Source organism: Nelumbo lutea, chromosome 3, assembly GCF_056320005.1.
Source record: "Nelumbo lutea isolate HS-2025 chromosome 3, American lotus-T2T, whole genome shotgun sequence".
Lineage (NCBI taxonomy): Eukaryota > Viridiplantae > Streptophyta > Magnoliopsida > Proteales > Nelumbonaceae > Nelumbo > Nelumbo lutea.
The window spans coordinates 47206517-47222745 of record NC_142686.1 but is presented as its reverse complement, the minus strand read 5'-3'; the positions used below and the strand labels follow the sequence as shown (position 1 = coordinate 47222745).

Genomic DNA, 16229 nt, shown 5'->3' with positions numbered 1-16229 from the left:
CTTCGCGCACTCACTCCGAGGCTTCTGTCAGGTCGGGTATGATTATCTCTGCGCTCCTGCCAGTTCGGGTGTCATCACCTCTGTTGGGATAGAACCGCCACTGCTCTCTTTGTCGGAGCCGTCTCTGCAACTGGAGATGGCAGTAGCAGATGGCGGTGGCAGGTGGCCGTTTGAGTGCGGCTGTCAAGCGTCAGATCCCAGGTCAGTCAGGTGCGCCGCCCCTGGGTACGAATTCCCTCGGTGTCAGGCGAGGTACGGTTGTTCAGTTTGGCATTTTGGAGGCGAAGTACTGGAGTGGTGGGTGAGGTGATGTCTTGAGTTCGGATAGGGGAGTGTCCCGAACTGCCGTGGGGCGGGCCAGTTCGAATCGTTGCCTTGTGTGAGCCTCAGGCCTAAGGGAGAGTTCGGGCTCCTTGTAGGGAGTTCGGGCTCTTAGTAGGGAGTTCGGACTGCTGGTAGGGAGTTCGGACCGCTGGTTCCTCCCTTTGGTGCTCGTGCCTTGGGCGCGCTGTTGTGCGAAGCTGTTGCCTTTGCCACGTGTTGCGTAATTACGAGGTCGGGTCAAATCTTCCTTCATCAACAATCATACTTTTAACATGTAATATGATAGAATTCACTTGTTTGTTAAATTGGCACATTTGGACATCATATCATCATAATGTTACATATATCATGAGAAAAATATATAATAGATAGGGGTATTTTTGCAATATAAACATATACGTATTCTATACTATCTATATTATATATAAATCAAGGTTGTCCACGTCACCCTTCATCTCATTTCTCCCTTTCCACTTTCGTGCTTCCTCCTTAATCCTCTCTCTCTCTCTCTCTCTCTCTCTATATATATATATATACACCTAAAACATATCATAGTCTATTTCACATGTCCAAGAAATCATCTAATTCTAATGTCTCTTTCCCTTCTTCATATCTCGCTTTATTTTTCTCTATACTCTCCCCCTTTCATGTACACGCACTTAATTTTTCATCAATCTATTAAAATACTAATGTTTAAGCTAAAACTTAAATATTGAAATAATATAAGTAAAAATAAATAATACAATAAGATAAATAATAAAACCTAACAATTAATTATAAATCTGATTACAATTATAAATAATATTTTGATATAAGAATTGTCTTTATCCATGTGATATTTTGGGGCCCACATATCACTATTTGTATTGACAACAAAACACTATTGTGTTCATTGAGTGAACACTGTAACAAGAAGATGACTTTAATGGGTTGGATCATTACATAACCCAAAAAGTGATTGTCCCAATTTATTTAGATACTGATTCAAACAAATCTTAGTTGATCTGGTTTGGCTTGCCAAATCTGTTATATAAATTTGTAGAAAATACATCTTTAAATAAATATTAGAAGCACTATTAATTAACATGTTTTTGTTAAAATTATAATTTAAATGACAATTAAATTTTTAATAGAATATTTTTTCTGCTATATTTTAAGAAAACTTTTTGATAAAAATTTCACTGCTAATTTTTTAAAAGTATTTTATGTGTTCATGAATTGTCTCCTTTGTCTTATAACTCAATTGTGATGAACTTAATTTTTTTAAGCATTGAGTGGTATATCTAATGGATTACATATATCGTTTCCCCAACTTTGTTAATTTCCCAAGAGAGGAAGAAAGTAGAAGAATAAATTAACCAAGGCCCCAAAAATCGCTATGCATAAAAAAAAAATGAAGTTCATGGGTTGAGTTATTTGAATACCCGAAAGCTATACAAACAATTAGCTCCGATTACTAACTCATATCAAATAGACCAATCTGGTTAGATCAATTTAATCCAGCTATGCAATTATCAAAACAAAGAGTTGGGTCGAGTAATTTGAATACTCGAAAAGCATCCGACCTGGCTATCTTAATTAGTTCAACCCAATTATGCAATTTTGATAACAGAAAGCGTAAACAATGAAAATTTTAATTAAAAATAATTTTGTTAATTAGAAAATAATAGAAAATTAGAAAAATGGAAGATAACAGAAAAAATTAACAATTTTATTATTAGATAGAAAACCAATAAAATAAGGGAAATATTCTAAAAATTCAGAAAATAACAAAAAACTTATAAGCTTATTTTTATTTAACTAATAAAATAATGGAAATTTTAAAATTTCACTAAAAATAAAAGAATTTTTTAACATATTAAAAGTATTGTTTGTCAAGAAAATGTCAAGTAATTAAAAAATAAAAACAATGGAAAATTAAAAACCAACAACTTACTTTACATGATTAACTTATTAAATAAGTTATTAATTAAAATAAATTAAATAACTTAGTTTTAAACTATGAATAAAAATTGTTAGCAAACTTAGAAAAAAAATCTATTAGTTAAAATTAATACAAATTAATAAAAATAATTTAATTAAAATTTTAAAAATAAATTTTAAATTTAACTTAATAAAAAGCAACTCCCTCTCCCTAATTCCTTATAGATTTTTAGTTTTTTTTTTTTTTTCTTTAACTCATTGGACAATAAATAACCTAGGATTAATGTTAAGATGGACAGGATTTAGCTTTGCCCAATTACAAGTCTCCTAAAACTCTTGTGTAAATGTCACTTAACAAAGTCCGTGCATTGAAGAATAACAAAACTAATAAAATGTAATAAAAATAATAAAAATCAACATACATTCATCTAATACCATATAACCTAAAAATAGTTTGAATTTGACGTGATACCACTTGCCCAATTGATATTATCATAAGAGCTCTTAATCTATCCATTGATAATCACGTTACACTAGCGAGAGGCGCCCGTGAATAATACCAAGTATGTGGGAGAATAATAAAAACAATAGAAATTATAGTTGTGGAATCCGAATCCGGATCAATAATGTAATGAACCAATTAATCTATGAAAAATATATATTAAGAAATACAAATTTATTAAACATATAATTCCTAAGAGAAATACAAATTTTATATGTACCAGTGTGGTTAACAGTGATGTGCGTTAACCACATTCAATGGTCTGGCCTTGGATCCAGCTTCTACGGCACCTTCCTCAACATCGTTCTGCTGTTTGATGTTGTTCAAAACGTCTTTAACTATATTGATCACTCGATCAGTGGTGTGACTCCAATCCCCAACCCAACAAGGAGCAGGACATCATATTCTTTGTAGTCCTGTGCTGGGGCTCCATATGGGCCATCGATCAACAGCCTCGGCAACCTGCTTGATTAACAGACATCATGTGAGTTTCAGAGTTAAAACTGAAAATTAAAGCATAGAGAACACTCATGGAGTACTGAAGAAAACTTTACCTTGGGGGGTTGGAGCATGTTTTAATATCAGTTCGCAGAAGCCCACTCTGGTCTTCGGTCGAGGATTGACACACCTGCACGTGTTTAGACATGAAAGATTATTAATTGCTTGCTAAAACACACATACACACAGACTGAGAGAGAGAGAGAGAGGAGTTAAGTTGCAATCGAATTGATCATGCATCATGTACCTGAGAAAATACAGCTTTGAGCTGCGATGTCTAGTCACCTAATGTGCGAATATGAATGCTCAGATAATCATCTCCGGGGGCTGTGTAATAGGGAAAGGATGCCTGAAGAAAGAACATAGCAGAAACAAAGCATGATCAACAGTAACAACTTCAACCAACTACAGAATTTTTATATGGTAGAAGCCAAACAGAATTTTGCTCAATTATGTGTGTACCATTGCAAAGAAGAAACAACAGAACAATTGACAAAGATATCTTGCCCACTTCTGTACTCAAATCCTTGGGGTTAAGACATGTGGAGTGCCAGCACATATCCTGGACAGATAGCAACGTGAGGAATTGAAAATGAACAGAAGTATGCGCAAGGAATTAATGAATCTCCATCGTAATATCTTGCAATTGATAATATAATCTTGGGTTTTATGACCTTCAAAATCTTCATTGTCTTATAGCCAGACCTGAAGGCACGAATTAAGCGCTCGCATCAAACAGGTGGTGGGAGTACCAGAAGGCATTGAAACCAATAAGCTTCTTGAGGGGTTTCGGAAACCTGAGTCTGAACCAAGGCTGGGCTAATATGTACTCAATGATCATGAGCACCAGCTTTGTGACCCCAAAAGCATCAAAATTTGTTGGAAAAATGGAGTTAATGTAACTTTGGAGGAGAAACTCTGAGACGTGTCTGAAGACACTGTCTTTAGAACGTTATTTGCCCCTACTCGGTTTCACTGAGTTTGCTGTTGGGTTACAAGAAAATCTATTCCCAGAATACAACAGAGCCTTGGGCGAAAATCGGCAATCAGCAAAGTTGAAGAATCTCCGGAGAAACCTTCTGTGAGACTGTAGCAGACCGAACTGAGAGAGAGAAAGTGGATTTCGAAAAAGTGTGCTTTTGCATAATACTCTGACTTCACCATGAACGACCATAAACCCATACTGGATCAAGTTCATGAACTACAGGTGATAGTCAACAAAATTTGATTCCTTAACATCATCATTCCTAAATTTTTCCAAGTGCGAACAATCATTGCCAAACTTTCACCCTCTTGGAAGGATTACAGGAAGAAACTTTTGCACAAGGCTGAAGAACTTACCTTGGAGCAAATTCAGCAACACCTTCGTATTGAAGAGAGTCTCGGATTAGAGACAGTAGGGATAAGACCCTGGCCGGTATACTGAACTCTAAGGTCATTTTTTTGGAAAATGGATCGAAGAAAACTAACCATACATTACAAGTAACAAGAAGGATGGGAACTTCAAGAAGAGCAACAATAAGAAAGAATCTTGCTATATTTGCGGAAAGAATGGACATTATGCCCAAATCTACCGATATTGAAAAGGCGTAACCAAGTCTGCAAACATGGTAAAAGACAATCTAGTGGCCATGATTACTGAAGTCAACATGGCATAATCGTCTTCTGGATGGTGGTTTGATTCAGGCGCCACATTCCATGTTTGCAAGGACAAGTCCTTGTTCAAGACATATGAAGAAGTGACTGATGGCCAAGAGGCATAGATGGGAAACCAAACATGTGCCAAAGTTGTTGGAAGATGTAGCATAGAGTTGAACTTCACCATTGGAAAGACACTGACTCTCCTGAATGTTCTCGATGTTCTTGACAATAGAAAATACTTGGTCTTAGTAAATATTTTCTGTAAGAAGAGATTCATAGTTGTTTTTGAATCCAACAAACTAATCCTATACAAGAATGAGATATTTGTTGGAAATGGATATGATTGTAATGGTATGTTCAAATTAAGTATTAATGAAGAAAACGTTTCTGCTTATATTGTTGATTCTTTCTCTTTATGGCATGATAGATTAATACACTTGAATTTTAAATTCATAAGGAACATGAGCAAACTTGATATAATTGCTTGCAATGAATCAACTAAAAAATGTGAGATATACGTAAAATCTAAAATGACTAAGAAACATTTCCCTGGTGTTGAGAAAATTATCAACTTCTAAAACTAATTCATTCTGACATCTGTGAACTCAATGGTGTATTAACCATATGAGGTAAGAGATACTTCATAACATTTATAGATGACTTTTCTAGATACACCTATGTCTACCTTATGAGAACTAAGGATGAAGCATTTGACATGTTTAAACTGTATAAAACTAATGTTGAAAATCAATTAAAAAAGAAAATTAAAATCCTTAGAAGTGATAGGGGTGTTGAATACTTTAAAAATTAATTTAGTTCTTTCTGTGAAGATTTTGGAATAAGACATCAGTGTTCTGCTCCCTATACCCCTCAACAGAATGGCCTGGCTGAAAGGAAAAAATAGAACAATTACAGAAATGATAAACTGCATGTTGTTAAAAGCTAATGCACCCTTAAACCTGTGAGGGAAAGCATTCCTAACAGTTTGCCATTTACATAACAGTATTGCTTATAGAGTTAATAACAAATGCCATATGAATTATGGATAGGAAGAAAAGTCTAATTTAGTATATCTAAAAGTGTGGGGGTGCTTAGCATATTATAGAGTTTCAAATCCTAAAAGAACTAAATTAAGACTCAGAGCTAAGATAAATATGTTTGTTGAATATGCAGAACATAGCAATGCCTATAGGCTTCTATACTTGGAATCCAACATAATAATTGAAACTAGAGATGTTGAATTCATTGAAAATAAATTATGTTATGAATCTACAGAAAATGGCAGAGAACCTGAAAGATAAACTCATATCTCAATACCTGTTGATAATAATGAGACTGAAAGAATAAATGACACAAATGTAACACCTACAATAGGACCTAGAAGAAGTCAAAGACAAAGAACAAATAAACACTTAGGTTCAGATTTTATCTCTACTCAGTCAATTATATTTTTGGTTGAGGCTGATAGAGAGAAGATTTTAAATAAGATACCCATTATCCTAAACATTGAAAATGATCCAAAAACCTACAGTGATGCCATGACCTTTAGAGATGATTCCTTTTGGAATGAAGCTATAAATGATAAAATTGATTAAATAATGTCAAATAACACATGGGTATTACTAGACCTGCATCCAAAATCAAAACCAATAAAATGTAAATGGATGTTTAGAAAAATATGCAACACTGATGGAACCATACAAACTTTTAAGGCTAGATTGGTAGCCAAAGGATTTAGTCAAAATGAAGGGATTGATTACTTTGACACCTATGCATCAGTGGCTAGAACACTCATAGCATTAACACCCATTTATCACTTATCTGTTCACTAAATGGATGTTAAAACTGCTTTCTTAAATAGTGATTTAAATGAAGATGTTTATATGGAACAAATAGAAGGATTTGTTTTTCTTAGAAATGAGAAGAAAGTCTGTAAACCGGTTAAATCACTATTTGGATTAAAACAAACACATAAACAGTGGCATGAGAAATTTGATTCTTGCATTCTAGCTTTTGATTTTAAACATGACAGTGCTGATAGATGCATCTACTCAAAATTCACTGAAAATTATGGAGTAATTGTGTATCTTTATGTTGATGATATGCTTATTGTGGGTACAAATATGGTTGGCATAAATGAAACTAAAGACTACTTATCCTTTGTCTTCGAGATGAAAGATTTAGGAGAAATAGATATCATATTGGGAATAAAAGTTAAAAAGCATAGTAGGGGCTATGCATTAAACCAATCACATTATATTGAAAAAGTACTTGAAAAATTTAAGCATTTAGGGTTTAAAGAATATAACACGCCATGTAATTCTAGTATAAAGCTAGTAGAAAATACTGGTAGAACAATTGCACAACTTGAATATGCTAGTGCAATAAGAAACTTAATGTATATTATGCTTTTTACCATACCTGATATAGCATTTGCAGTAAGTAAACTCAGTCGATTTACAAGTAATTCCGGTGCGGAGCATTAGAAGACAATTGGGAGAGTTCTTGGGTATCTCAAGAGAACCTTGGAACTTGGCTTATTTTATTGTGATTATCCAGTTGTACTAGAATGGTACATTGATGCAAATTAGATTACCGATAATGGAAATAACAAGTCCACCTCTAGATGGATTTTTGTCCTTGGTGGGGGTGCGATCTCTTAGGCATCCAAAAGACAAACTTGTATATTTCACTCGACCATGGAATCCGAATTCATAGCCTTAGTGGCTGCTGGAAAAGAGGTTGAATGAATTATGAATTTATTATTGGATATAAACTTTAGCCTAGTCCTATGCCTCCAATTTCCATTTACTGTGATAATGAGGCAACCCTGTCAAGAGCCTACAGTGGTACCTACAATGGTAAGTCCAGACATATAAGTCTGAGACATGAATTTGTTAGGCAACTTATTCAAGATGGAATCATCACTATAACCTATGTGAGGTTAAGTAAAAACTTGGTTAATCCTCTTACAAATGGGCTTGATTAGAGAATTGGTAAGAATGACAACCAAAGAGATGGGATTAAAACCCTTTACTTAATCACCTGTAATGGTAACCCAACCTAAACTGAAAAACCATCAGTATTGGGTTTAATCGGTAACAACAAGTTACAACAATGTGATTGTTAGCACTGACATTGAGAAATTTTCCATCACAACATAAACGGTGTTGTCCGCTATGATGAGAGGTTAAGTTAAACTCTTAATGAAGTTCTGAAATGTGTCAAATAACAGAACACATAGTGAAACTTCACCTATTTGAACATAGAAGTGGTGTCGCTTCTCATGAGAGTTTGGGTTTGCTCTCGGAATTGTTCATGAAAACAGGAAAGAAGCACATGGCCATAATAATGCTGAGCGAAACTTGAAACTTTTGCAGAGACTGAACATTTTTGTGTGTATAGGTGTCTCCGGTCTGTCTTGAGAATAATTGGTTTAAGGTCTTACCACCAATAACTTTGACAAAGCTCTGAGATATCTATACTAACAAAAGGTTTAAGTTGATAAATACATTTTGTATGCATAACTGTGTCATAGTAGTTTGGATTGAGAGAGAACTATGTAATTGATCAATCAATGTGGGGGATATTGGATTTTAATCTCATAAGAGATTAAATCCAATGGGTTTGATTGGTCAATTACATGAGAAATTGCACATGCACACTTTGATTGAAAAAAAAATAGTTTTTCTCTTACAAAACCCAATTTTGAACTTGTCCCACTTTGGAAAATTATAAGCTTTGTTTTCAGTATTTTAATAGGAGATGATTTACACTCTTTATAAATAGTAGAGGAGAGTATGGGGGTTTGATACCGTGCAACGTGTATGCACGTATGTGCGCGCGTGTATGTGGCGCAATGAGGCGTACTTCGCTGACCATTGATCACCGTTGACGAGATCAACGGTCATGACGATCGGGTGTGATCAAGAGGCACAATTCAAAGTTAACAGTCATTAACTATTAATCGCTTTTTAAATAGTCACAATGTTTGAAGTTGAGACTATTCAAGGTGTCTTATCTGAACCAGCACCTACCTTTTTTTTCATACCTCTTCATAAACTATTTAATGAGTATGAATCAAATTTCAAAAACATACATTTTTGAAATCCACCTTCTCTCTCTCTCTCTCTCTCTCTCTCTCTCTCTTTGTCCAGTTTGCTACAGCCTCATAGAAGGTTTTCCCTGAGATTCTTCAACTTTACTAGTTACAGATTCTTGCTCAAGGCTCTATTGTATCCTGTGAACGGATTTGCCTATAACTTAACAGCAAACTCAGTGAAACTTAGTGGGGGCAAATAACGTTTTAAAGACAGTGCCTTCAGATGCGCCTCAAAACTTCTCCTCCAAATTTACAGTGACCCCGTTTCCCAACATCGCTTGATGGGGTTGGGCTCTTTGGTCAAAACCAACTTCTGGCTCAATAATTGGTTGAGGTTGCGATTCTAGGTCATCCCCAAGATTCATCGAATGGCTGGGCGCTTGCAGTAGCAACATTTCCAAATTGTAGACCTGTTAGACAGTCCCATACAAACATCGTTAACACAACCCAGAAGCTACGAACAAACTATACAGATTTATGTAACCCAAGTTATCAGGGTTCAACACTTTCTATGAGTCGTTCGTTTACCACTAAATCGTGTCTTCAACCTAAATTTGAATACTTTAAACATAAGCCAAACAGGAGTAGAAACCTTGAAGAAGAAGCCATGGAAATCCTGATTTTCAGAGGAAGTGGTGAGAAAGAGAGTAAGAAGATTGACAAAAAAGTTGGGAGAGAAAGAAGTGTCTCAAAGCAAGACTAGTGAGATGAAATAGTTGGAAAGAGGAGAGAGAATACTGACACTTGTTTATCATGAGCCAGTGGAGAGATATAAAATATTAACACTTGTTTCTCATGTTATATATATATATATATATACATATATTAAAATTATTTAAAGCAAATTTATACGTGTATAATAAAAGATTCTATTTATTCAAATAATAGAGTGCCACGAATACACCAATTGTATTAATATATATAAAAGATAATGAAGACCCATGACGCGCACGCCGGTATTGTTATGCCCAAAATGCTTAATTTATTAGAATTTCAATTTTACCTTTCATCAAAAAGTATACTTTGATTAAGCTTTTCGAGTTTTAGTGGTTAACTTAAAGCCCCCAACCAGGACACAACGGAGAACGCTCCATGCACAAAGCTCTAAAACCCTGTGATGGAGAAAGAAGCAGCAGCTACTTCAAACCCTAAGGAGGCTCCTACCTGCCAAGAGTGTGGCCGCAATCCATCAAAATACAGATGCCCGGGTTGCCATCTTCGCTCTTGCAGCCTTCCTTGCGTCAAAGCTCACAAGAAGCGTACTAGCTGTACGGGCAAGAGGGACCGAACCCAATTCGTCCCTCTCTCAAAGTTCGACGATAATCTCCTCATATCTGGTGCTTATTTGTTCCTCAATTGCTTTTTCCTTGTTCATTCAATACCCTTTTCGCTTTTATCTCTGATTTTACTTTTTTTTACTTATTTATATTTTTTTGTGTAGATTATAATCTTCTTGAGGAAGCAAAAAGAGTAGCCGAAGCTTCTCAGAGACGGCGAAATGGGTGGTCAGTCGGGTATCCTTCTTTCAGACTACCCTATAGACTTTACCTTCTTCGGAATGCGGCAAGTAAGCGTCGTACGCGGCTTCTTTTTCTCCCAAGTGGAATGACAAGGAGGGAGAAGAACCAATCACGATATGACCAAAGGTTAGTTTCTAATGTGCTTCTCAATTTGCTTGTCTATTTGCTTATTCTTGCTTTGGCAATAGTTTTCCCTTTAATATGTTATGTTTCTTGCTATCAGTCTTTAGGTTTAATGTGTACAATTTAATGTTGTTATTTTAGAAATTTAGGAGATACAAGTGCCTGGTGCTTCTGGTTTTAGTTTTTGGTTTAGCGGGTTTTAGATGAGGGTTTTTATCACGTTATGTGGCTTCTTGGTCCCTGGAAGGAGTACAGTGATAGCTTACAACTCAGTGTTAATCTATCTCTAAAATGGTCTTCAAGCACTTAACAAAGTGAAAAATACACAAATAAAATGAAATGTAACAATTGAAATATATTCAAGCATGTCAAACTTTCTCTCTCTTTATGTTTTTCCCAATCATATTATTTCAAATAGCTACTTTCATTATTAATTCTGCAACGTGTTTTTGTATCAAGCCTCTTGGGGCAAGCCCAAACAAGTCCATGTTAGGGTCTTAAATTCTTGCTCCGTACAAAAAATGGTTTTATAATTTTAATTATATTTTCTTATCTTTTAGAAATATCTTGTATTAAGAAAAATTGAATGAACAACAGTAGCAAATATGGGGTTCTTAGAGCTTAGGGTTAGTTTTTTAATTTATAGATCATTCCCTGGCCTTGGCAAACCCCATTCAAGTTTCTTACCTTCACACCCCCACTTTTTCTAAGGATCATCCAGCCCATTTGGTGACCTAGGCATCCACCTGAATGAGTAATTTAGGTGGCTCTAAAGATATTTAGCTTCTCTTAATATGAAGCAGAACATATGTGCAGTTTCTTCTGCTGCTGTTTGCCTTGAAATAACCACCTGCCAATCACCTTCTATAATCAAGTTTCTCCAGTTCTACTGGCTATTCAGAACTGAAGTTTCAGATAACCAATTTCAGTTCTGAATAAGACCCAAAGCACAATATATTGGGCTCTGCATTCTGTTCCTGATACAGTAGAAAATGCAAAAAATGCATCTTGACATTCCTCAAAATCTGATAATGCTCAGTGCCTCAGTTCAATCCCAAGTCTTAATCCATCAATAAGTTCAATATGTATGGGTAAAACTACTAAAAAAGTTTAATAGAATGGATGCAATCTAGAAACTTGGGAGAATGGTTGCTTAGACAGCCTCTAGGAGAGATTATTAGCTTAGCAAGGGAGATTAGGGTGCAATTTAAATGGGTAAGAAGGTCTGCAAATGGAACGGCTGACGCTTTAGCTAAGCAAGGACTTATCAGGGAGGCTTTGTTTTGGGCTTGTTTATAAGGTTTTTTGTTCTGGTTTTCCATCCTTCTTGTGGGTGGTGATAACTGTAATTTTTATTTTTTATTTAAAATCATCATTGAAAGTTAACATTTCCTATAAAAAAACTAATAAAAAGTCATTACCTATTTCCGATACCATCTATCCAGGGTGTTAAGAGGAGTGGAGTGGATATGAACTTACCCTTTAGTATTTTTAGCATGAAGTGGCCACTCCCAAGACTCAAACCTGTGTTTTCACAACATTCAGCTTAGGATTTTTACCTTCACACCAAACAATGGCTCCTAAGGGTGAAACTACAAATAGATATGAAATCCTAAGCCGTTCATGGCATGTAACCTGTAAGACACATGTTTAGTTTTGACTTCTTTTAATTTCCATAAGTTTCTTTTAGGTGAAGGTCATTCTATTTATTATTTAAGAATAAAATGTGTCTGTACTATGCAAGCATTCTAGGCTTGTAGAGTCCAGATTTCCATGTTCCTCTACTGTATTTACTTGAATGTGATAATGGTATTTGTTGAACTAGTGTATCTGTCTCTTGGTATGCATGTTATGTGAAAATTTGTGTAAGATGCGACCTAATTCTTTATCTGAAGTTAAGTTTATTGCATGTCCCAATTACCCCCATTGATAAAACAGTTTTTTGGTGATATGGGTACTGATACTCCACATTCATTTGTAGCATTTGTTAAGGGAATTTAATTTCTTTTGGTGATAGTTGCAATTGTGTAGGACTCTTGCAACTTTGTTTTAAATGTACCACAGATAATTGCTTCTTGTGTTTTATTTTTCAGGAAGGAATCTATTTCCTGGACAATTGAATGGCGGTTTCATTCGACAAATGTTGTTCTTCTTGACCACAGGTAAGATTGTCAAATTCGTCCTAATTCTATGTATTTATTTGTCCTTTGTGCTTAACATGCTACTGTGTGGCAGTAGCATCTCAGGTGCAAAAATACACAATTGATCTTTTTCCCCTTTTTTTCTTTTTTTCTTTTTTGATCTCATTTCAGAGTAGATGAGAACACAAACCTCTTCTCCATAATTGAGAAGCATCTGGTATCTGGTCCATTGAATCATCAACTGAAACCATTTTGCAAGGAGCCTTTGGAACACCTTAAGCTCCTCATTCAGATAAATCCAAAGGTACCATTATGTTTTAGGAATAAGAAGCTTTTCTATTGACCTCCGGTTTATTCATCAATGCATTACCACTATACATGGCATATGTTTAGGAATTTTGATATACTATTCAGTGGGCTCCGCCTAGAAAATGTCTGGCTGTAAAGTCCCCCTTACCATTTTCTTTTCTTTTATATTTGGCTAGATATTCTATATATCTTTCTTGTTATCCTTCACTATCCTTGTATGGATGCTGATAAAGGAAGTGATGGTGGTATTACTCTTCATTTGTTCACATTTAGGCTGTGGATGTCAATATACTTATTATTAGTTTTGTGCCTAGGTAGGTATGACATGCTTAAATCTGTTCATGTTTGTGCTATGTATCATTCATTAAAATTCTTAACTGATGGAAGGAGTCAGTTCACAGTTGGTGCCATGCTGAAGTATGTGCATATTAGTTCTGTGTGTTGTTCATTACTAGGACTCAGCTTCCCCTTTTTGAAGTAGGTTCAACTTTGGGGGAGTCAAGGAGTCAGATTGTGGCTCATCCAGTTCCCTCTCCCCCCCCCTTTTGAATGTCCAGAACACATCAGTGAAACACTGGCATCATCTGCCAGATGAGTATACTTTATTATTTATACATTTTAAATATACTAAATCAGAACATCTCCATGTGGAACATAATCTTATTATGTCTTATTTTCTATAGGGTTCTCAGTCACCGTTCCGTGAGTTGGACATAAAAGCCTCTATAAGAGAACAGTTGGCTGGCATAACTATTGTGGAGTACCCTGTTATTCATGTTTTTCTACCTTCAGATAGCTATGATTTTGATATTATTAGAGATTCGGAACCATCTCTTCAGAAGGTAGATGTTACAGAGTCTGTTAGCAATGATCAACCAAGCCCAAAAGGTGTTTTGTTCAGGGAAGAGGAAATAGAAGAAGATGGCATGTCCTCTGATACCCAGATTTTCGATCTTCTTAAGTATATAAATCAAGAGCCTATGGAAAATTTTCAGAGTTCTAATGTTGCACAAGTTCAGGAAAGAGGGTCTGATGAAGAAGATAACCAATCTTCCGAAATAAAATTGTCAGGAGTTCCCCAAGAAGGAAATCCCTTATTGGGGAATGAGTTACGAAAGTATACAGCAGAAGGTAAAGATGTTTATTTTGATTCCATTTCAAAAGATTTGCGAGTTGCAGAGAATGTGGATTTTGATTTTAGCCAAGATCTTAGAGATGCTTACTCAGGCCTCATAGAACAAGCCAATCCTGATGGATTTCTTGACCTGGAAGGTCAGTTTGATGAAGAAATGGAATTGGAAGGAATAAGAGATGCCCTTCATAACAGTGGAATGTTTTCCATGGAGGAGGAATTAGAGGAAGGGGAGATACCGGGGCTCTGAAAATTTGGAATTCATTGCCTGAAGGCAAGAAGAAACCAGATGCTGAACCAAGCATCTGTTGAGAACCATCACACATGTCCCAACTCCCATGATTGTAATGGCCTCCCATGTCACAAATTTGAGGTCCAAATATAATTACAGTTTCCTGTCAAAGAGTACAGGATGTTAAGAGTTTCAGGTATGAAAAAAAGTGTTGTTATGCTTGGCGTCTCAACTTAACCTGGGACGATATAAATTTTCTGCACACTACCTGGGAAGTTTGGTGCTAAATTATAAGGTTACGGGAGAAAGTCAGAAAACCAAGCCTGGGATGGTATCGGTAATATGTTCTTATTAGTATGCTATACATTTTCATTTTTCCTTCCGGTTCCATTTGTTTGCAGTGCAATTTCATTTCACCAGTACAAAACCATGGAGTACAACTGTACAAGTGAGAATAGTGCAAATTCTAATGTAATTTTGCTTTGGGTTTTATTTTATTTTTCGTCAGGTTTTGTTTTATTTAGTTTGCATTGAAAACAAACTTCAGCATTTGACAGTGTCAGGTCCAGGACCTTCAAATTTTGACAAATTCTCAGCTCGAGCCCGCCCAAGTTACAGACTTGCAGCCCTAGCTTTAAAAAACAGCAACAGAAAATTACAACATTATTGTTCTTTTCTCTCGAGTCTCGACTCTCGACCTAAATGAGCAAACTCTTCTTTTTCATTCGATTCTCTCTCATCCCTTCCCTCTCAATGAGTAAAATGAGCTTCACTCGATGTTCGATTCGGGAGAAATAATCCATCCCAATTCGTTTGATGGATTTTTTTGAAGATCAAAGATTTGTTTAATGAAGTCATGTTTTCCAAATTCGAAGAATAACTAAGGACAAAAGAGTCTTTTTCGTCCAATTTAACGAGTCGAATGGAAAGCAATTTTTCAAAATCTCAAGCGTACCGTAAGTAGAGTAGGCTCTAAAATTGTAGTGCTAAGTGATTATATAAGTTGGTTAGTTGCTATATTTTGTATTTTCTTTGGCAAAGATATTTTCACTCAAAAACCAACACATGTTACAACCAAAGTTAAAAGTATTGGTATTGAGTATTCTATCGCATAATTTGGATATGGATACGAGTATACTTCAGAAATATATGGATGTGGACAAAAGATTTGGATATGTTAGGAAAATATATATAAATTTCATAAATATATTAATAACATCAAATTTAAAATCAAATAATACCTAAGAAATGTATATATGAAAAGTATATTACAGTTAATATGTCAAGATGCATAAATATCATATGATTTTATAGATAATGCATCAATCAAGAGTCTAAGACACAAAATATGCACATATTGTATTTTAATTATTATATCAATTATTTTTTATTTTACAATTTCCAACTTTTTTACATTAACAAAAAAATCAACCAAATGTTAAATTTTCGATTTTAAATTAAAATATCAATTAATAATTTATTAAATATATAATTTCAAAATTTCAATTTAAAATATATCAAATTTGTTAAAATTTTCAGAATATATATACCAATTAAAAATTAAAAATTATATTATATATGTTGCAATTTTTAATTATTACATTATTAGTATTTTTGTTTCTATATTTTTCTAAAATTAAAAACCATTTTTTGTATAAATTTTAATTGGTAGAGTTTATAGATTCTATTTAATATTATATTTTCAAATATTTGTAAATATTTAATATGTTGTTATTTAATGTGAAGTAAATTAGAATATTAATTAATAATTGATATATATTA

The 16229-nt window shown here is 34.7% G+C and overlaps 1 protein-coding gene across 1 annotated transcript; it reads left to right on the top strand.

The window, feature by feature from the left end:
* The first annotated feature begins 9940 nt into the window (after nt 1-9940).
* Nucleotides 9941-14939, top strand: LOC148864745 (HIT-type Zinc finger family protein). Its single transcript, XM_088980556.1, has 5 exons — nt 9941-10327; nt 10432-10636; nt 12727-12795; nt 12946-13078; nt 13767-14939. Exons 1-5 carry the CDS (start codon nt 10108-10110, stop codon nt 14463-14465), a joined length of 1326 nt encoding a protein of 441 aa, XP_088836682.1. The 5' UTR covers nt 9941-10107; the 3' UTR covers nt 14466-14939.
* Nucleotides 14940-16229: the final 1290 nt, after the last annotated feature.

Coding starts and splice junctions, on each gene's coding strand:
- LOC148864745 (XM_088980556.1), top strand. CDS start 10,108: ATGGAGAAAGAAGCAGCAGCTACTTCAAACCCTAAGGAGGCTCCTACC. Junction 10,328..10,431: donor CGATAATCTCCTCATATCTG/GTGCTTATTTGT, acceptor TTTTTTGTGTAG/ATTATAATCTTCTTGAGGAA. Junction 12,796..12,945: donor GTTGTTCTTCTTGACCACAG/GTAAGATTGTCA, acceptor ATCTCATTTCAG/AGTAGATGAGAACACAAACC.